Source organism: Lissotriton helveticus, chromosome 2_1 (assembly GCF_964261635.1).
Source record: "Lissotriton helveticus chromosome 2_1, aLisHel1.1, whole genome shotgun sequence".
Classification (NCBI taxonomy): domain Eukaryota; kingdom Metazoa; phylum Chordata; class Amphibia; order Caudata; family Salamandridae; genus Lissotriton; species Lissotriton helveticus.
The window spans coordinates 959,721,565-959,745,030 of NC_136059.1; the positions used below are offsets into that span (position 1 = coordinate 959,721,565).

Consider the following 23,466-nt stretch of genomic DNA (forward strand, 5'->3'; position numbering starts at 1 on the left):
TGATGATATTCTGATGTCCTGGAAGAAAGATAAAGCTCTGAAGTCATTCATGGATTGGCTCAACACGAGAGACAACTGCTTGACATTCACATTCTCAGCTGATGACACCAGTATAGACTTCTTAGACCTGACAATTTGTTTACAGAATGGGCGAATTGAAACAAAGACCTTTACCAAACCGACATCGAAGAATAGCTTATTATCATACAAAAGCTTTCATCCGAAACCCCTGAGAGACAATCTGCCGTACAGTCAGTTTCTTAGACTTAAAAGAAACTGTAGTCAACAAACAGATTACAGAAAACAGGCGCAAGATCTGACAAAAAAACTACAGTATCGCGACTACAATAAGACAACCATTGCAAAATGCAGGAAAAGAGCGAATAATCAACCAAGAACTGCTCTACTCGAAACTTTAGCAAAAGAACCTGTTAAGGACCTGGTCACCTGCGTCACGACGTACTGCCCGGCTACATATAAAGTTCAGAAATTGATTAACAAAAACTGGCGTATTCTGACTTCTGGGAATCTTGAATGGCCTAAACCAAGATTTGCAAATCGTAGAACACGTAACCTAAAAGACATGCTTGTACATACCCGTCCAAGACAACAACCTGCAACAGACATTGTAAGAAATCCATTAATTACCAAAATAACAGGTCATTACCCCTGTGGGTCGGGTCTAGCCTGCAAATTGACGAGGACCAGCAAAACACTACAACTCTCAGAGACATTACTCTGGACCCAGAGACAACACACCACCTGCAACTCAACACATGTTATCTACATGATCACATGTCCATGTACAAAACAATACATTGGAATGACCTGCAGGAAGGTTAAACTCAGAATTGTGGAACACAAGAGAAATATAAAAACAAAAAATAACAACACTAAACTCTGTACCCACTTTGTAGAAACTGGTCACAAAGCTGAAGATTTAAAATGGAATGTGATCGAAATGCTGACATACAAATCAGGCAATGCAGAAAGAACACTTTACGAAAAAGAACAAAGGTGGGTAAATAGACTCCAAACCCATCAGAGGGGTCTTAATGATAATGTACAGTGGCACCACTTTGCTTAGGAAACCTTCATAAGATAGACTGAACATCTCTGTATCTGTGTGAATGTTAACATATGGGTCCTTAAGTAGGATACTACATTAGTCATGTATAGAGCTCATATGATTTCCATAAGATGGATAAACAATATCATTGTTTACGTTGTCCAACCTTTTTGTCCATGCCGTTATAGGTATAAGAACTACTGGCTTGTTAATACCAGGACAAGAGCCCCATGTAAAAAATCACCGTATTAGTTATACATGAGGCATTTTCGATCTTTTCTAAGGTTTGATAAGCAATATCTCCAGTTATAAAGTCCACTTATTTTGAATACTTACCGTTAAGTTTAAAATATAAGAATTGACTGATTTGTTGTAAATAACTGTTGATTACGAGTAATTTGATAATTTCAAGAGAATACGAACATGTAGAGGTACTACTACGCAAGTCCTTTTTCTATTTTTATGGGTTAACACGTCCATAGGAATGTCTGTCATTTATTTCTATGATCCAGGCAACACAAATACCCGATCCTGACGAGTTTCCGCGTCCGGGGGCAGCGCCAGTACCAGACGCGGAATTCGCCATTCACTGCGGGTAAGAAGGAACGGATAGCGGTACTAAACCCGCTTTCCACGTTTCGCACAATGAGGGCTCTTAACGCGTGGACGGTAATGTATTAAACCGCCCCCCTTTTTCTATGTACAGCCTGGGACTCAGAGGTCCTATTTTCCCCCGTGGACACACAACTGCATATTAATGAGGTAAAGTCGACGCCGAGGTTTCGCTTTACGAGTAAGGCACGCAATGCATTGTACTGTGTGATTAACCAATTACAATATTACCAGGTCGAAAACAGTAATGTGTTATGATGTTTATGATGTATGTGATGGTTTAAAAGAAAACTAGAACCTATGTATCACCTTACCAGCCAACCATAACGCTATTTATTGACTAAATGTGCAGACTCATGTGAAAGCTAAGCCGCATGAGCAGTAACCCCATTAGTTATTAACACGCTATCTCACATGATGAATTTCCCCTACGTAATTCGCCAAATAGTCTCCCATTTTTCTAACATTCAGTGAAGGAACAAGAAAGAATGTGTTCGCATTGAAACTAAGAACAAATTGTGATTAAATGCTGTATACACACAAAGGTGTACGAGCCACAGAATAATAGCAAAACAGTTTGTATATATTTGTAAATAACTGCAAATCTCTTTCTAGGTCTAATAGAACCTCCAGTAGCACACAACAGTGAGAGCAATTTGAATCACTGACATACCACACAGAAAGGGTGTGAGTATCATTTTATATTTGTATTTGTCCTGACGAATGCTCCATAGACCCGGCTGGGCCAAGGGGAGCAGAAACATGTTGACAGTGTGTTTTTAAGTGATATACTAGGACCCAGTAACTTGGTCCAACCGTATACCCATATGTTACTTTTAACAACAGACCACATCCGCTCTAGAATAAAGTGAACTTTGGGTGTAGGTGTGTTTCTTAATATTAACCCTCCTATGTGGCTTCACCTTTCCTCTGGACACTACTGCGCTATTCCAGAGTTGACCTCAGGCTTGAGGCAGGCATACAGCACAAGAGATGACCCAATGATAAATGCCATAACGTCTATGTGGGGCGGAGAATCAATATAAACTGCATCACCTCAATGCATAGCGTTTATGAGGGTTATCTACATGACTGAGTATAACGCAGTTACAAGTGTCTAAGTCCACTTTCGATAAATAAGATTACCTTGGGGAACAGACTAGACACAAAATTCCTCCTCCCTACCTTCTGATTGAAATTTTTTTTTATTGTCATCAGTTACTGGCAGATTTTCACCCCAGTGCGCGCACACAAAAAATCCCCACTGTTATTTTTACAGCTTTATTTAAAACCAATATTAATGCAGAAAAAATGTCAATTTATTTTTGCAGTTATCAAAAAAATTGTAGCAAACCTCAGTTGATTAGTTTATAAAAGTTATGAAAACCGGTAATATGTTACTTGTCGAGGATCTCTACACTTCTAATCTTAGCTAATAAAAGGTATTCCATTGTATCAGGGTCCAGTATTTAGATGTTGTTGGAGCATAGCTGAACTTCATTTATTTTCCAGCCCTCAACCTTACAGTCTGAAAGACAAAGCTGAATTGTTTCTGGACCCCTGTTGTTAAGTATTGGCTTTGGCACAGTCACGCAGAGACCTACTGTGATCTTTCTGGGAACCAGAGCTACTCATTCTCTGTTTGAGAGGGCCGTGAATGTTCTTATGATCTCATTCTTAACAGGGATCTCTTGGACAGGCCATTTCTGACCCATTTTCTTTACCTGCTTGGTACTGTCTTGCATGAGTCTACTTTAAACTTTCCAGTGATGCGAGTCGTTGTGCCAATCAGATGAGAGCACACCTAACCTTTTACCTGCCCCTAGAATGTTTTCAGTCTCATCACTTGACCGGAAAATTCCAGATTTTTTTCCGGACTCCCAGCTGTCCTCGTCTAATAAAATTCTTCATAACATTGATGATATGAGCATTCCTCATGCTTAACAGACTGGACCTGGGAACTTTTTAATCCGGCCTTCTCTCATTGCAGCCTCCAAGAACACCACTGCTCACCTACTGTTTCCGGCAACCTTACTTTTTTTTTGGGGGGGGGGGCGGCATCATTTCCATCAGGTGTCTGTGCACCTGCAAGAGCTACGCTAAGGTAGCCTTATTTGTAGTCTCTCTGGATATCTGCATTACGAAGATCTGCAGCATGGTTATCTCAGCTGCCCTGCACATATTCTGTAGGCATTTCCTGTTACTGGTTCTTCACAAAACACTAAGAATTTGACCAAAGCGTCTTAAAAAATGTATTTGCTCTCGTCTTTTATTGCCTGGTGCTGTTTTCCCCCTACCTTGACTATTGTTCCCCTTCCTGTGAAATCTACCCATACCTTGGAAATACGCCTTTCCCTCTACCAATCCCAACATCATCCTGCCAGCTCTACTGCCATCAGTCACTCTGATAGGTTCCTCATTCATGAGACTGATGAAGATTCCAGTTAGTGCCGGGTAAGTTGGATGGTGTATCTATGTACTGTCTATGCATGCATTTGTTTTGCTGACAAGTTTCTGATTATGCCGCTAAACAACAGGTTACACATAGATTACCCATATTGGAAACCCTGCAGTCAAGGAGTAATATTCACCATAAAGTTCTATATCATTGCTTGTTCTGGGAATACCTGTTGAATTGACTGACATGAATGTTTTTTTTTTTATATTTGTTTAAACTTTGTTTTTTTTACTATAACTTACAGGCTTCTTTGGTGAATGACAGAGAACATTCATGTTCCACTCCTGTTGGACAGTTGTGGGTTGAACTGCTTCGATTCTATACAGTAGAGTTCAAATTTGACGACTTGATCATCAACGTACGTTTTAAAGAGCCAATTACTCGGGATATGAAAGACTGGCCGAAAAAGCGTATTGCAATTGAAGGTAACACTATGGTTTATATCTCAATGATTAGACTGTTTATTTTAGTTTAGGAAATGGCATATTTTTTGTTGAATTGTCGTTGCTCTCTTAGTGCACTAGATCCTAGTATGTACCAAAGCACAATAGTTCATAAAGAAAAAAATAAAATACATAAGTGTCAAAAAGGACCGTATTATGAAGATGTTTGCTGTGCAGCAAATTACGTTTTAATTGAATAGAATGTCCTCAGAATTGCTTTGCTGTTAGATGCAGTTTTAGTAGTTCATTCTCTTTGAGAACAGTAGCCAATCATCAAAGTGAAAGATGTGTAAATATCACTGTGTTTTGAAGGGGCAGAGGGTATTAAGTGTATGTGTATGACAGTCGCCACTGTTTAGGTATGTTTCAGCCTCTTTCCATTGAAAAGGCATTTTTTATTTGCTTATAACTTGTGGTCTCTTGGACAGATTTGCACAAACCTTGCCTGTCTACCAACTCATTCAGCTGAGTTTTGGTATATCAGTTTTTGTCACTATCCACCTACGGACAAAAAGACTTAGCAGGGAGGGGCCAAACGGTATCATTTCCCATTTGAGCTCCCATAGGAAATGTTGTTGAAAGATAGAGCAAAAAAGAATGAATGGGTTTTCACCAAACTTGGCATGGACATAGAACTTGACTTAAAGTTTACTTTTTTTGAGCTGGTGTAAATCTGTTAAGCAGTATGAGATAATCACATTCATAAAAAACAAGCATTTGCAATGCAATAGGTCTCGCATTAGGAAAGTTTGAGCTATTGGTCTTGTAAATGACATTTTTTTTATTTGTGTTGGTTTTGAAAATAGCTAAATTAATAGCTTTGTCATTTACAATGCCAATAGTTATAACTTTCGCAAATGTGACACCTATAGCATTTGTAATACAACATGTTTTGTATTTACGTGACTTAGATGTATTGATATTACAAATAACAATGGCTTATAATTTTTTTAAAATAATTAATACTTAAATACAAGTGATTGTAATTTATAATGGCAATAGCTTAAACTTTTGTAAATAACTTTTGTGAAGATTATGTTCAGTGTATTTTATTGTGACGAAAATCCAAGAACAGAAGTGAAATATTAACATCTTTTTGTGACATTTGTAATAAAGCTTGAAACATTGAGGGAACATATTTGAACCAGTTGTTGCTGAATGGTTGACCAGATTGATGCTGTGATGGCGCGGAGTGATGTGGTGGCGACGAGTGATGCTGTGGCGTTCAGTGATGCTGTGGTAGCGCACAGTGATGTTGTGGTGCCCCTGAGTGATTCTGTGGTGGCCCTGAGTGATTCTGTGGTGGCCCTGAGTGATGCTGTGGAGGCCCTGAGTGATGCTGTGGAGGCCGTGAGTGATGCTGTGGAGGCCGTGAGTGATGCTGTGGAGGCCGTGAGTGATGCTGTGGAGGCCGTGAGTGATGCTGTGGAGGCCGTGAGTGATGCTGTGGAGGCCGTGAGTGATGCTGTGGAGGCCGTGAGTGATGCTGTGGAGGCCGTGAGTGATGCTGTGGAGGCCTTGAGTGATGCTGTGGAGGCCTTGAGTGATGCTGTGGAGGCCTTGAGTGATGCTGTGGAGGCCTTGAGTGATGCTGTGGAGGCCGTGAGTGATGCTGTGGAGGCCGTGAGTGATGCTGTGGAGGCCGTGAGTGATGCTGAGTGATGCTGTGGAGGTGCTGAGTGATGCTGTTGTGGTGCTGAGTGATGCTGTTGTGGTGCTGAGTGATGCTGTGGTGGTGCTGAGTGATGCTGTGGTGGTGCTGAGTGATGCTGTGGTGGTGCTGAGTGATGCTGTGGTGGTGCTGAGTGATGCTGTGGTGGTGCTGTGGTGGTGCTGAGTGATGCTGTGGTGGTGCTGAGTGATGCTGTGGTGGTGCTGAGTGGTGCTGTGGTGGTGCTGAGTGGTGCTGTGGTGGTGCTGAGTGGTGCTGTGGTGGTGCTGAGTGGTGCTGTGGTGGTGCTGAGAGATAATGTGGTGGTGCTGAGTGATGCTGCTGAGTGGTGCTGTGGTGGTGCTGAGTGATGCTGGGGTGGCGCTGAGTGATGCTGGCGTGGTGCTGAGTGGTGCTGTGGTGGTGCTGAGTGGTGCTGTGGTGGTGCTGAGTGGTGCTGTGGTGGTGGTGCTGTGGTGGTGCCGAGTGGTGCTGTGGTGGTGCCGAGTGGTGATGTGGTGGTGCTGAGTGGTGCTGTGGTGGTGCTGAGTGATAATGTGGTGGTGCTGAGGTGTGCTGACTGGTGCTGTGGTGGTGCTGAGTGATGCTGTGGTGGTGTTGTGGTGGTGCTGTGGTGGTGCTGAGTGATGCTGTGGTGGTGCTGTGGTGGTGCTGTGGTGCTGCTGAGTGATAATGTGGTGGTGCTGAGTGGTGCTGTGGTGGTGCTGAGTGATAATGTGGGAGGAGGCACCGCTAGTGATTTAATAGCTAAACCCGCATAATACTATTGGGTTCCAAAATACTGACAATGCTTTCCCCACACGCATTGTCTAAACTCATCACTGCTTCAAGGAGGTCTGCGTGACTTAATCAGTGTGAGAAAGTCTATAAAACAGTCCATCTTTACAAGGGTTTGTTAGTGACAGGGATGATATTCCCATCAAAACATGTGTCCCGTATCAAGGAAAAATAAATTGCACATTTAGGGACTGTATGTGAGGTGCACAGTGAGGGAGTGCAGAAATTACCAGCTCTGGAATCCTCGATTAAGGCCAGTGAATGGACCTGTGCACAGTGATGGTGTTAGTTAATTCGCCCAGAATGAGGAATAACCTACGGACCTGGTTTTACAAGGTTTAAAACATGCCTGTGCGCCTTTTCCAGCTGCCACTTACTTTTAGCGGGTGGTAAACGGGGGTGAGAGGTAGGTGCAGGTTGTGAGCAAAGGTCAAGGAAGTCGTCCTGACCCAGAGAAGACTATGACAGGCGGGTGGAGCGTACGATGCTCACCCGTTGCTCTAGGAGGTGAACGAAAGAAGTGGCTGCGAAATGAAATTAAAAGCGGCTGGGAAAGAGGGACAGACATACCGTAAGAAATCAAGAGGGTGTGTAGCGCGAAAATCGCAATAAAATAAAAATCCACTGTGCAAAGGATAACGTGGGAAAGACAGAGTTTAGAGGTAACGCAATCTCGCCTTAAGTCAAAAAACGCAAAATTCAGTAATGACAAGTAGGCATGATCCAGTATAAGTGATCCAGTACGATAAGCTGGAAACACATGAGAATTCCCAGGGCAAGGTAGTGCCTGAAAAGGCGATGTGTTAAAAATAAGATGAAATAAGCTCAAAGTAACCAAATCCTAACAGTTTCTAATCATGGGAGATCATGAAGTGTGAACCTACCCATCTGCCAGAGATTACCAAATGTATATCTATATTCCTGTAAGTGAGCATATGACCAAGTGTGCCGCTGTCCGGTATATACACCCGATAAAAGACTAAACAAAGCGTGGAAACAGCCCAAACTCGAAATGAAACCCCTCAGAATGGAGATACCATGGGCAGAAACCGAAAACACTACCGACAAATCATAAACCCGCTCCATGTGTCTCTCGAGACGAATTTAAAATGGCACGAATAAAGAGATTAAGAAAACAGAAAGCAACGGGATTATACCGCGAAAGTTCCCGCACGAAAACCAAAAGGCTGTAAAACAAGGTTCGAGGACTGGGCGTAATAGAATACACCCGGGGTGGAGCCACGGTCCTATAGGAACGGAGCAGCTGGTTGGAGGGATAAATTGGCCCAGGGAGTGGCAGCCCGACTCCCTGGCACTTGTGTGTGAAGTCACACGAGGAGAGCAGCAGCTGGGTTCGCATAGTTTCGGGTGGGGTTTGCCCCAACACGCCACTGTGGGAACAGTTGCCCAAAGCAAAGGCTCTCCTACTGAGCAGAGTGAACCGCAATCAGGAGGAGATGCGCGTGCACACACGAACAGATTCTAACTCTCCTTGTAGCGAAGCGCCTGGTGGATGTCCGAAGCCAGCTGCCCCTTCCACCATTGCCCTTCCAACTCCATGGCATGGGAGAGGCGCAGCTCCGGGACCCCCGTGCACTGCTCCGACCTGTGGGTTCAAGAAAGCAAATGAACCTGAATGCGAAAACAACGAGGACGCGAAAAGTCTGCAACAGCCTCTTAAATGCTACTTAGTTTGCTTCCAATTAAAGGGACCCAATCGTATTTCAACAGCCTTCCTTACCCATCAGCTGCCAGTAATTGTGCAGGCCCGCTGATTAATGGCAAAACTGCGAAAGAAAGGCTGATCTAAAAACGCCTCTCGTTTGCAGAGCATGTACAGGTTGTTCCAGTGCAGAAGGGCGGTGCAGTGAATTATGCATGCAATTTGTGATAGGACCATAGAGGGTACGGCAGGTCACCGCACGTCAAACATAATATTTGTTTTGTGCTAATTGCAGTTTCCATTGGAACAGTGACCTCCACCCCCCCCAAACACACAAACACACACGGAAAAAAAGTCAAACACTTATTACGGCTAACTCGTCATTGATATCGGGCATGCTAAACCGGAATGTGGCAATTATAATATTTATTTGTTGCTAATTATAAAAGTTTCATGGGGGGGTATCCCAGTTTTCCATACTTAAGTGCCCATGGTTCTCATTACAACTAAACTAGCGCAAGATGCGACCGGCTCTGCATAGTTGAAACCCAGCCACTCATTAAAGACTAGAGCACGGCCTCGCGGCCGTGAAAGTGAAACAGCAGGGATGTAATTAGGGGGAGGAGAAGTGAGGCCGAGCGCGCGCTGGGGTGAATGCCTGAGGCCGAGCGCACGCTGGGGAAGCTTCAGATTCCTGTGGGAGGGAGGCTGATGGGTTTGATGTGGATGCGCGTTCCGCACGAGTGCACCACATGAACTGGACGCAATCCGCTGGTTTCAGAGCTTGGTTTGCCCTCTATACTCTCGTCTATTTATCCCTTACGGGATAGAATAGTCGAGACCTAAAAAGAAAGATGTCGGAATGGATCTAAAAAGTTTACACTTTTGACTATCTTGTCATTTCAAAAGAAATGTGTTTATATTTATCTATCAGCTGTTTAGTAGAGTAGGATTTAGCTGTGGTAGGGTCAGACCAAAGATTCTCTAAACTAATTTCCTTTGATTCTACTGCCGAAACCATGAATTTCTGATGCTGCTATGAAGTTCAACAATCTCATGCATAGTTTTACCTTAAACTTCAGCATGTGGATTGTTATGCAGCCAAGCCATTAGAGGATGAGATGCAATGCAAATTCATCAGCAATTGAATGCTGATGAACTGCAGTTTGAGTATGCCTGAAATTTGTAAGACGTTTAGTGCAAATGTAGTTTCAAATGTGTGCATATCCGTAAAGGTGACCCTGTAAAAAAATAAATAAAAAAAAAAAGGAATTTGTCACTGTGAGATGAAACTGAAACAAGAATTACCCAAAGCTATGAAGGGTTAGTTTTTTTATCGGTGTCACGTTTTCCATGGATCCATTAAGGAGGCCATCACTAAAGGAAAGGGGGCAATAAAATTGTCATTTGCTTATAACTTGATTGCTGTTTGATCAATCTGTGGCAAGTGTGGCAAGTAGTTAGCATTGATACAGAGTGCAGGCATTTCTGACAGATACATCTGCCGTGTGGATTCCTCACCTTGTGAATATCCCCTGCGTCGTTACAAAGAAGAGGGGGTCCCAGTGTGGACAAAAACAACAATTGACACAATTTGCAAAATTCAATGAATTAATCAAAAAACAAACGTTGGATCCACAGAGTTTTATTCACTGAGGGATCAAATGTAATGAATACAAAGGCAATTAAATAGCTGTATTAAAGGTTATACAGTGCCCCGGGAGGGAGGAAGGAAGTGATAAAAGTGAGGATAAGGTAGTGGCGGGATTGTGTGACAGTAAAATCAAACATTTGAAATTGCGTAAAGCTGTGATTCGTCTAACAGCAAATGCCAAAACGGCTAATAGTAACCAGAATTATTGGTAGGCATATTCCACATGGTATATTAGATATACATAGTTCAGGCGTGGAATTGCCACAGGAAGAACAACAGTCGACGTTTCGACCCTCTTATCAATGCAGGGGAGGTTGAGATCCTTGCTGTGGGGTCTTCATCAGGACCAAGGGGTTGGGGCAGGTAACCTAATGTATAAAGGGAGAGTAAACTAAAATTACAAATAGAGGGGTACAATTCCTGCCTCTTAAATTATCACAATGGTAGTTGGTATAGAGAAGCTAATAGTTGAGAATCTAGTTGAGGTTATTACTAGGATAAAGTGTATATAACGGGATGTTTGGCTACTAGACAATTTAGTCGCTGTAAACACAGTAATGTGAGACAATAGTTATTGCAAAAATTACAATGGTATGACCACATTAGTAAAGAAGGATAGTATAGTCTGACTTGCGACTGATTAAAGGAAGGACTCGAGTATCGAGATACAAAATACGGCACGGTTCAAGGAGGTGAAACATGGCACAAAGCTAACGTGACAAAGTGGGTAGCTAATAAGACCAGCGCGTCAGGATATTATATCACAGGCAAACATACCACACGGTTAGCAGTACTTCAAGGGGTCAGAAATTGATTGAGGCGTCGTCAGGGTATGGCGGCACCTAAGTAGTAATCATAAAACTTCATGAGGAACTAAGAAAAAACGATGCGGTAATGGTAATTTTAAGACAAAAAACGAGGCTTACCGATCGTTGAGCGAGACACTCGCTCGGTGCTATTTATGTAAGGGACGTCACGGGGATTGAATCCGAAGTTAATCTGCTGGAACAAGACAGGAAAAGGGAGTGACCTGCAGTTCAAAGATAACCTCTAAGTAGTTACTGTCAGGGACGGAGTAATACTCACTAGGATTGAACTAATCACGGTGCTCGGTACGGGAGAGTGTAACGCGAGCTCAGTTTCCTGAATACTAAAGTAACCATGGTGATCAAGTCACATGGTCCAGTGGCAGGCAATGAAGCTCGAAAACAGACTCAGTCTCAAGGGAGTTGTCGTGGGATATTTGTAACAGTCAATTACCCAAAATGTTTAAAAGTATAGAACGCGTGGTAAATGTAAATAAAGTTCAGAATTACAAGTACAATAAATTACAAATCACAGGGGCTAAATTGGCATGGCGTACCTCTCTAACATGAGGGTAAGGCACATTGCGCCAGTCAGAAAAGTAAAAATACGACAGAAGGTTATGACAGCCAGTTCAAAGTCATTGACATTGAAACACACTGGGTAAGTTATACTGATATTGAGACACGCATGAGTCAGACGGACGGTCCATCCAACATCAAAAATTGATTAGCATGGCGTACCTCTCTAACATGAGGGTAGAGCACATCGCAAAGTCATGTTGGTCTACATGTCATACAGTACTTGATCATATTTAAGGGGCGATGTTAAGGCAATATCATTGGGCATACTGATATCTCGGTGATTGATCAACCCACCCAGGGTGAAGATGAGAAATGGATATACTTCATCATGGCAGGGTGGCTAATTGAGAGAATGAACTGTCATGTTCATTAAGGCCAGTAGTGATTGAATCAAAGAAATAGATCCACTTAAGTTCACGGGTGTTGAGAATGTCTGAGATATTGCCACCTCGTGGTCCCAAAGTTGCTTTTTCGATGACAACCCATCGTAGGCTTTCAGGGAGATGAGAGTTCAACTTAAAATGGTCTACTAGTGGTGCACCAAGTGTCTCGCAGCGGATCCTGCTCATGTGTTGTAAGATACGAGCTTTGACTTTTTGTTGCGTTTGACCAATGTAGATTGTTTGACAGGGGCAGACGATAGCATAAATGATGTTGTTCGAATTACAGTTGCTAAAAGATTTTAGCTTGACTGTAAGATGGTGATGTTGGAATTCTTTGGTTTGGATTACAGAGTCACAAGCTTTACAGTTCCCACATTTGAAATGACCAGTGACAGGTGGCAGGTTCCACAAGGAGGTAATAGTAGGTTGGGTCTCAGAGGATAGAAAGGAGCAAACCACATGGTCCTTTATACTCTTTGCCTTCTTGAATGCATGCAGTGGTGTCTCAGGTTGTTGGATATCCTCGGATACCAAATGCCAATGTTGATTAATGATACGTTTGATCCTGTTGCTTTTGGTATTAAAGGTAGTGACACAAACGATGCGACTGTCTTGCTGGTTGATCTTGTCTTGGGGTGATAGTAATTCCTCACGGGGATAGAACCAAGCACGTTTGCGTGCTTTCTTAATCAGACGTCTCGGGTATCCCCGGCTGAGCAGTCGACTGGAAAGCTCCTCTGATTCGGAGAAATAATGATCTTTATTGGAGCAGTTTCTCCGTATTCTTAGAAACTGCCCGAAGGGCAGATTGTCGCGAAGTGCTCATCCAGAGGCCGATGTGGTCTCTGAATGGGACTTGCCACATGTGATGTGGTCTCGTTATACACCTGCATCCCACAACAAGAAGCACTGACAGTGGCTGCACGATGCCTTCAAAAACGCCCTGCACCGGTACAAGTCCCTTCAGAATTTATTGTTGCCTTACTGAGAATAGCGATGACTCGCAATTTTTTCCTATTCGATAACAAATTCTACCTGCACACATTCGGCGTAGCGATGGGGGCCCCCTTTGCTCCGGATGTAGCCATACTGTATATGGCAGCTTTTGAAGACGACTCAGTCTTGAATCAATTAAACCCATTCAGAGACCACATCGGCCTCTGGATGAGGTATATTGATGATATTTTAATAATCTGGAATGGCAATCAAGACACTCTATGCTGTTTCTTCACTTGGCTGAATCAACAATCCCAATATGTCAAATTTACGATCCAGTCCCACAGTGACACCATTGATTTCCTTGATGTCACCATTTTTCATCAAGCTGGCTCACTATGTACCAAATTGTTCCGCAAACAGACCGAAAGAAACTCTCTCCTAGCCTACAGCAGTCACCATCCGCGAGCACTTCGCGACAATCTGCCCTTTGGGCAGTTTCTAAGAATACGGAGAAACTGCTCCAATAAAGATCATTATTTCTCCGAATCAGAGGAGCTTTCCAGTCGACTGCTCAGCCGGGGATACCCGAGGCGTCTGATTAAGAAAGCACGCAAACGTGCTTGGTTCTATCCCCGTGAGGAATTACTATCACCCCAAGACAAGATCAACCAGCAAGACAGTCGCATCGTTTGTGTCACTACCTTTAATACCAAAAGCAACAGGATCAAACGTATCATTAATCAACATTGGCATTTGGTATCCGAGGATATCCAACAACCTGAGACACCACTGCATGCATTCAAGAAGGCAAAGAGTATAAAGGACCATGTGGTTTGCTCCTTTCTATCCTCTGAGACCCAACCTACTATTACCTCCTTGTGGAACCTGCCACCTGTCACTGGTCATTTCAAATGTGGGAACTGTAAAGCTTGTGACTCTGTAATCCAAACCAAAGAATTCCCACATCACCATCTTACAGTCAAGCTAAAATCTTTTAGCAACTGTAATTCGAACATCATCATTTATGCTATCGTCTGCCCCTGTCAAAAAATCTACATTGGTCAAACGCAACAAAAAGTCAAAGCTCGTATCTTACAACACATGAGCAGGATCCGCTGCGAGACACTTGGTGCACCACTAGTAGACCATTTTAAGTTGAACTCTCATCTCCCTGAAAGCCTACGATGGGTTGTCATCGAAAAAGCAACTTTGGGACCACGAGGTGGCAATATCTCAGACATTCTCAACACCCGTGAACTTAAGTGGATCTATTTCTTTGATTCAATCACTACTGGCCTTAAGTAACATGACAGTTCATTCTCTCAATTAGCCACCCTGCCATGATGAAGTATATCCATTTCTCATCTTCACCCTGGGTGGGTTGATCAATCACCGAGATATCAGTATGCCCAATGATATTGCCTTAACATCGCCCCTTAAATATGATCAAGTACTGTATGACATGTAGACCAACATGACTTTGCGATGTGCTCTACCCTCATGTTAGAGAGGTACGCCATGCTAATCAATTTTTGATGTTGGATGGACCGTCCGTCTGACTCATGCGTGTCTCAATATCAGTATAACTTACCCAGTGTGTTTCAATGCCAATGACTTTGAACTGGCTGTCATAACCTTCTGTCGTATTTTTACTTTTCTGACTGGCGCAATGTGCCTTACCCTCATGTTAGAGAGGTACGCCATGCCAATTTAGCCCCTGTGATTTGTAATTTATTGTACTTGTAATTCTGAACTTTATTTACATTTACCACGCGTTCTATACTTTTAAACATTTTGGGTAATTGACTGTTACAAAGATCCCACGACAACTCCCTTGAGACTGAGTCTGTTTTCGAGCTTCATTGCCTGCCACTGGACCATGTGACTTGATCACCATGGTTACTTTAGTATTCAGGAAACTGAGCTCGCGTTACACTCTCCCGTACCGAGCACCGTGATTAGTTCAATCCTAGTGAGTATTACTCCGTCCCTGACAGTAACTACTTAGAGGTTATTTTTGAACTGCAGGTCACTCCCTTTTCCTGTCTTCCAGCAGATTAACTTCGGATTCAATCCCCGTGACGTCCCTTACATAAATAGCACCGAGCGACTGTCTCGCCCAACGATCGGTAAGCCTCGTTTTTTGTCTTAAAATTACCATTACCGCATCGTTTTTTCTTAGTTCCTCATGAAGTTTTATGATTACTACTTAGGTGCCGCCATACCCTGACGACGCCTCAATCAATTTCTGACCCCTTGAAGTACTGCTAACCGTGTGGTATGTTTGCCTGTGATATAATATCCTGACGCGCTGGTCTTATTAGCTACCCACTTTGTCACGTTAGCTTTGTGCCATGTTTCACCTCCTTGAACCGTGCCGTATTTTGTATCTCGATACTCGAGTCCTTCCTTTAATCAGTCGCAAGTCAGACTATACTATCCTTCTTTACTAATGCGGTCATACCATTGTAATTTTTGCAATAACTATTGTCTCACATTACTGTGTTTACAGCGACTAAATTGTCTAGTAGCCAAACATCCAGTTATATACACTTTATCCTAGTAATAACCTCAACTAGATTCTCAACTATTAGCTTCTCTATACCAACTACCATTGTGATAATTTAAGAGGCAGGAATTGTACCCCTCTATTTGTAATTTTAGTTTACTCTCCCTTTATACATTAGGTTACCTGCCCCAACCCCTTGGTCCTGATGAAGACCCCACAGCAAGGATCTCAACCTCCCCTGCATTGATAAGAGGGTCGAAACGTCGACTGTTGTTCTTCCTGTGGCAATTCCACGCCTGAACTATGTATATCTAATATACCATGTGGAATATGCCTACCAATAATTCTGGTTACTATTAGCCGTTTTGGCATTTGCTGTTAGACGAATCACAGCTTTACGCAATTTCAAATGTTTGATTTTACTGTCACACAATCCCGCCACTACCTTATCCTCACTTTTATCACTTCCTTCCTCCCTCCTGGGGCACTGTATAACCTTTAATACAGCTATTTAATTGCCTTTGTATTCATAACATTTGATCCCTCAGTGAATAAAACTCTGTGGATCCAACGTTTGTTTTTTGATTAATTCATTGAATTTTGCAAATTGTGTCAATTGTTGTTTTTGTCCACACTGGGACCCCCTCTTCTTTGTAACTATTCAACCCAGGTCCCAGTGACTATGATTGGGTAACCCCCCTACTTATAAACCTATCCCCTGCGTCAGCAACATTCGGAAATTCTTTTCGTAGCTTCGCGCCGACGTGGACTTGGACGTCATAGAGGCACGGCATCGCTCGCGACTCCGCTGACGTCACCGACGCCTATATGAGGCCCACGCCGGCGTGATGACATCAGTTCCCTTTTTTCCGCGTCGTCGACGCTAACGGTTTTCTAGGGATCGTCTGTAGCTTTCACTGTAACTTTGTTACTCTGTATTGTTAGAATTCCTTTATCTCTTCTCTTTCATTATGTCTTCGAAGAAGACAGGTTTTAAAGCCTGTGAAGAATGCGGCAAAACCATGTCCATTACGGATCCGCATGAATGCTGTTTATGGTGTCTTAGCTCTGACCACGATGTCGAAGACTGCCGATCCTGTAAAAAGATGACTCCTAAGGCCCTCCGAGCGAGAGAAGCTAAGCTTATTGTTGCTAAGCTTAAAGGAAGTAAGGAAAAGAAGAAATCGAAATCGCGGACTCGACGCTCGAGGTCAAGATCTCGCTCGAGGTCACGTTCGGATTCATCCTCGGCCCATGCTTCGAGATCGTCAAAGAAGAAGCATAGAAAAAGATCTCATGAATCCCGACATCGTTCAAAGAAGGACTCAAGTTCTAAACCGAAGTCGCAGGTGAAGCTGGTAGAAAAAGAAGTGATGTCTTCGGCTTCAGAAGAACATGACGTCGGAGGTGAGGCGTCGCATGCGAATTCGCCTAGTTCACCGAAGCAAACAGCGAATCCGTCTCCGGTTCCATCCCATTCTCCGGATCGGGAGGATGAAGGTGAGGGGGAGATGGTTGGAAGGAATGCCTTTTCAACTTCCTCCATCGGTGGCCACGGTAATAACGGATGCATCCACTCTCGGGTGGGGTGCTCATCTGGGGGACCTGGAGGTCAAGGGTCTTTGGTCTCCAGGGGAAAGGTTGCTTCACATCAACCTTCTGGAATTGCGGGCGATACGTCTGGCGCTCAAGGCCTTCCTCCCTTCCCTTCGCGGTCAGTTGGTTCAGGTCCTGACGGACAACACGACTGCGATGTGGTACATCAACAAGCAGGGAGGAGTGGGGTCGCAGTGTCTCTGCAGAGAGGCTCTGCGTCTTTGGTCCTGGGTTCAGGACCATCAGATTTGTCTGATGGCAAATCATCTGGCCGGAGTTCAGAACGTTCGTGCAGGCAGTCTCAGTCGGCAGTTCTCTGCCGACCACGAGTGGAGGCTTTATCCGGAGGTAGTTCGTCACGTCTTTCGGACGTGGGGGACTCCTCAGGTGGACCTTTTTGCCACTCAAGAGAATGCTCACTGCCCGTTATTCTGCAGTCTCCAGTATCCGATGCAAGGAGCCTTGGGGGACGCGTTTCAGTTGAGTTGGAGCTTGCAACTCCTTTACGCGTTTCTTCCCATACCTTTGATTCCTCGGGTTCTGAGGAAAATTCGCCAAGACCGGGCCCAAGTTATATTGATTGCCCCGGATTGGCAAAGAAGGGTGTGGTACTCAGACCTTCTCCACCTCTCCTCTCACTCGCCGCTCCGTCTCCCTCACAGGGCAGATCTCCTCTCCCAGATGGAGGGGCAGGTTCTACACCCCCACCTCCAGACCATACACCTTCATGCCTGGAGATTGAACCTGAGTTCTTTTTCCCTCCCTTCTGACGTGGTGGATGTCATCTTGTCAGCCAGGCGTGACTCCACTAAGTCCATCTATTCTTATAGGTGGTCAAAATTTGTCGCTTGGTGTGGGGAGAAATCTATAGACCCTTTGAGAGCCCATTTGTCTGATGTTCTCCAGTTTGCCCTTTCTCTGGCGCAACAGGGGCTTGCTGTTGCCACAGTGAAGGGCTATCTTTCAGCGCTGTCGGCATTTCTCTGCCATCTCTTTTTAAATCTCCTGTGGTTTTAACGTTTTTGAAGGGCCTCACGAATAAGTTCCCTCCTACTCCTTTTGTTGTGCCTCAGTGGGACTTAAATCTTGTTTTGACCTTTCTGATGGGTGCTCCCTTTGAGCCTCTTCACAAATGTCCTATGAGGCTTTTGACTCTTAAGACAGTTTTCCTCGTTGCGATAACCTCGGCAAGGAGGGTTAGTGAGCTTCAAGCTCTTAGTTCCAAGCCCCCCTTCTTGTCCATTCATGCTGATCGAATGGTTCTTAGGACCAGGGCTGCTTTTCTGCCTAAGGTGGTAACTCCTTTCCACCTTGGTCAATCTGTTACCCTTCCTACTTTTTATCCTCCCCCCACACCCTTCCAAGGAGGAGGAGAGATTACACCGTCTGAACCCCAAGAGGGCGGTGTCTTTTTACTTGGACAGAACTAAAGACTGTCGGTTGGATGACCAGCTCTTCATTGGCTTTGCTGGCTGCAAGAGAGGAAGAGCGGTCCATAAAAGAACTTTATCAAGATGGATCGTCCTCTGTATAAAGATCTGCTACTCTTTGGCCGGTAAGGAACCTCCAGAGGGTATAAGGGCTCATTCTACTAGAGCTAAGTCGTCAACCTCTGCATTGGCTAGAGGTGTTCCTGTAGAGGATATTTGTAGGGCGGCAACTTGGTTTTCCCTCCACACTTTCGCTAAGCATTACTGCTTGGATTTCGAGGTGAGGAGGGACGGTCACTTTGCTCGCTCTGTTCTCCAGGATTTCTTGGTCTAGAAGAGTGGACACCCTCCTCCGGGAGTGGGGACTGCTGTGGGACTCTATTCACAAGGTGAGGAATCCACACGGCAGATATATCCATCAGAAAAACAAGTTACTTACCTTCTGTAACGCTTTTTCTGGTAGAAACGATATCTGCCTGTGGATTCCTCACTGACCCACCCGCCTCCCCGTTGTCCACTCTTCTATGCCAGTGTTTCTATTATGTATTTATTTCATTGTCAAGGAGTTGTTTATTTCAAATGTTTTATTGCATTTGCTTCACACTGTGTGTGTTACCTTGATATTTGTATTGCGTATACTGTGTATATGTCTACTGTCATTGGTCCGTCCATGTGCCTCGAAGGCACGGAAAAAAGGGCGGAACCGATGTCATCACGCCGGCGTGGGCCTAATATAGGCGTCGGTGACGTCAGCGGAGTCACGAGCGATGCCGTGCCTCTATGACGTCCGAGTCCACGTCGGCGCGAAGCTACGAAAAGAATTTCTGAATGTTGCTGACGCAGGGGATATTAACATGGTGAGGAATCCACAGGCAGATATTGTATCTACCAGAAAAAGCGTTACCGAAGGTAAGTAACTTGTTCATTAGGTTTCACTAAGATCCAACGGGGATGGGTGGGGGTCAAAGTTAAAAAGGGAAGGTCACAAATATTTTTGATTTACTGATAAACTTGCCACCGTTTGCTGAATTGCCAGAGACGTCGTGATGAACTTAGCATTTATTTTGTGCAAATCCAAATGTAATAAAAAAGGAGGGAGGGGGCAAAAAGGGGCGCATTTGCTCATTTGGCACTATGTGACGAAGCTGCACAAAATATGTCAGAAGCTTGAAAAACATGTTTTTTTGGTTGGTGTATCTAGCTTTGTGCTGGATCCTTTAAGTGCAGCATTTCCAATTGCTTATAACTCTAGCACTGTTTGATTAATCTGCATCAAATATGGCAGGCAATTAGCAAGTTACACCCAGTGCAGATATCGTACTGATCCTATGGGGGATATGGTAAAAGAGTTAGTTAGAGCGGGGAACAATACATTTTTTATTTACTCATACCTTTGGTAGCGATTTATCAAGTTTAGTCTACTCTACTTGGTTTTGTCAATTTCATGTAGGCCAATTAAATAGAGGGAGAGTTTCCAAGGGAAATGAAAGAAGATTTTGTCTGCCAGTAAATTTGGCTCTGTTTGTTGAATCCGCAAAACATTTGGCAGACTTTCAGTGGGTTTAGCTAACTATTGCTAACGTCCGGTTTTGAACAGATGCGTTGGCCCAGGGGCAAGGATAAATGGGAGGGCGATCAGAGTTTCATTCACGAATAATTTTAGTGCTGTTCAGTTATTCTGCATGAAATTTAACAGCTTACAATTAAGCCTGGTGCAAAGCTAGGCAAGCCTTCAATTAGCCCCCCCGCTGCACATTGCTGAAGGTGGTTTTGCACAGGGCATTGCCGAAGGCTGTGCTTAATGCAGAATGGGTACATAGCAGGTCATGTGCACTTCAGTTTGGCCGTACACGGTACGTTGGGCAAAAGGCCTGGCCCTGCAACCAACCCCCGCAACACCTATCCAAAGGTTGCACACAGCACTGGTTGGTAAGCCAGAGCAAGATGGGAGTAGGTTTCCCACCTGGCTGATTTTATACGAATATATGTCTTTACCACGATTACAAATACTCCGCATGGCATTACCACGCGAATTTTACTTCGCAAGTGGCTTTACCACGCAGCTTTTTAGTACGCAGGTTCTAACATCGCATTTAAAAAACGTTACGTTCAGCAGCTCTTACTTCCATCCACCATTGAAATATGCGTGAAAACACGTCTACCAAAACTAAAAAAGGACTACAATTTTGACGTACACTGCCACGTCTTTGGTGCGGCTCTTTTCTTTTACTTTTTAATGACACTGTAGTGCGTTTTTTTAATGTATGTAGCCTGCTCGTTTTTTGGTTTTTTTTTAATGGGGGGGAGACCCCCCCCCCAACGTCACGCAGAACTTACAAGCAGGACGACCAAAAGGAATACCACTTGCGTGGTAAAGACGGTCGTGGAAGGCACCCGCGTTGAAGAGACGTGTGCGGGGTAAGTGGATCGTTGATAACGTCATGCGTGGAAAAGACTTTGTTGTAAATGATGTTTCCCATTTTATACCAGCATGACCAATATTCTAATGTCCTAGTAGGTATAAAAACAAAAAATCAATTAAAGCCGATATTTTTCCCTTTATCAGTGCATACATTAAACAGTGCATATGAAAAGAAAACGTTATAAAATGTCTTCCACAGCTGCCTTAATGACCCCCAACTGATAATTAAAGTAAACAAAGACAGAAAGGCCCTTTAATAATAAATACAGCTATTTCATATAAAGTTGTACTTAATTGTCTTGTCTGGGCTTTTGCAGATTCTTAAAACGTGAGCAGATGACCAGTATTGTTCTCTGGGAAAGGTGGCAACCCTAGTTGGGAGCTGCATAGACATGAACTGTTGACAAGGTTCTGATTAAATACCTTCACTTAGAATTATTTAACAATGCAAAACAGCATATCATAAGCCATATATGCAGATCCCAACAGAATAATTAGCTTTTTGTCATTTCTTCAGTGGTTCGACGAGCATCCCGGCCCATATGCTTACTCTTCTGTGTCAAGACCTCACCCTAAACACGTAAATGGTCGTTAACAGTATATTATCATTAGTGCACATCATTCATATATATATATATATATATATATATATATATATATATATATATATATATATATATATATATATATATATATATATATATATATATATATAGACACACACACACACACACACACACACACACACAATTAAAAGCTGGAGGTGCACACTGTTTGATTTATGGGTAAGGTAAAAAGAGACCTTAAAGCACTAACCTGGGAACTGTCTGTGTAATATATATATAACTTTACACAGACAGTTCCCAGGTTAGGGCTTTAAGGCTCTTCACCTTTTCCATAAATCAAACAGTGTGCACCTCCAGCTTTTAATTTTCATACTGGCTTTGGCCCACTGTTTGCCTTGAAGGCAGGATCTTAACTCAAGACGGTATGTTTGCATATGCCTATGTGACACTGTTAGAGTAGTATTGAATTTAGTGTTGCTAATATAAGTACTACCTTATTTGTTAGATATTTTAGAAATAATTTCACAGTTGCTATACAGGGGCATTGTAATTGAAGCCTGCTGCTTTAAAAAAAAATCTTATAACTGCATGTTTGTTCACTTTTCGGAGTGCCTGGCATTGGTAAAGCTTTAATGTGCTAAGACATACAACTAGCATTTGTGCATGCCTTTGTTTGAATGCGTTAACTGATTTACTCATACTTCCCTGCCAACAACACAGTCTAAATGGCACATTGAAGTAAAGATTACATTTTTTGCATTTGGCTAAGAAGCCATAACATTAAAATATACATATACTATTCATAAAAATATCACTACATTAACAATGTACAATCGTTAAAAAAGAGCGTTACATAAATCTTCACACTTTACATTATGATTAATATAAACAATTCTTAGCTGAAGCTTATGACTCTCCATGTGGCCCAGATGTAAGAAGCCATAGCCCTCTAAATGTATTTTTTGTCAGCTCTATAGAACAGGCCGAAAGTAGCAGTATACTGCCTCCTTACGTTTTTCCGAAAAAGGGGTACTAGCCACTTTTTGCGAATAGATCTTTCTTTAGAGCAACAAAACATAAAATACTCGATAGAATTTGTGCCCCCAAAGTAGAATCATGACGACCCCTCTGATAAACTGCTTGGTAACATTTGAACAAATATTCTTAAGTAGGTAAGATATCCAGCCAGAATGTAGGGTAAAAGGGAAGACAACCCTATCAAGGGACTATGCTGTACTTCTTTAAGCGCTTCCTATGCTTACTTAATAAACCAATATTTCTCTATTAACAGTTTAGTAGAGTAGGATTTAGCTGTAATAGGCTCAGACCAAAGCTCCTCCAAACTCATTTCCCTCAGACTAAATTCCACATGCCGAAACCACTTATCTGAAAGAGACACGTTAGTGATAGATTCCTTACCTTAAAATATCCCCAGGCGCCAGACTGGATCCGGAAAGTTTTCGCTAGCAGTACCTATGTGCATCATTAGGTGGCGTTGTGCGGCTCCGTGTCTGTCGCTGGTGTCATATGCGCGAGATGACATCACAGAGACTACTTAGGCGCCACCCATGCGCGCTGATGTCCGTTCTTTCTTTTTCCGCACCAGTAAGAGCAGATCCGGTTAGAGCACGTACCTTAGTTACTTTTTGACTACCTTTTTGAGACTTCCTGTAAGTCTACTCTGGTGCACGTAGGGGTCCCTGGGTTTAAGTCTTGTGGGGCCTGCCGTTGCAATGTCGGTGGCAGACCCCCACGGCTTCTGTCTCTACTACCTGGAGTGCGACCACAACTCTTGGTCCTGTATGGACTGTCTGGCCATGGCCCGAAGGCCTTGACGGAGCGGCACCGGAAGATGCTAGAGGTCCGGCACTTGTCCCAGCGCTGC

At 43.5% G+C, this 23,466-nt stretch overlaps 1 protein-coding gene across 3 annotated transcripts in view; it reads left to right on the forward strand.

Annotated features, from left to right (window-relative positions):
- Positions 1–23,466, forward strand: part of TUT7 (terminal uridylyl transferase 7) — a 1,540,394-nt gene that overhangs the window by 603,345 nt on the left and 913,583 nt on the right. For all 3 annotated transcript variants that reach the window (XM_078675707.1, XM_078675708.1, XM_078675706.1), the window contains exon 11: positions 4,384–4,564. In XM_078675707.1, coding sequence (XP_078531833.1) covers positions 4,384–4,564 — 181 coding nt within the window. The remainder of the gene's footprint in view (positions 1–4,383; positions 4,565–23,466) is intronic.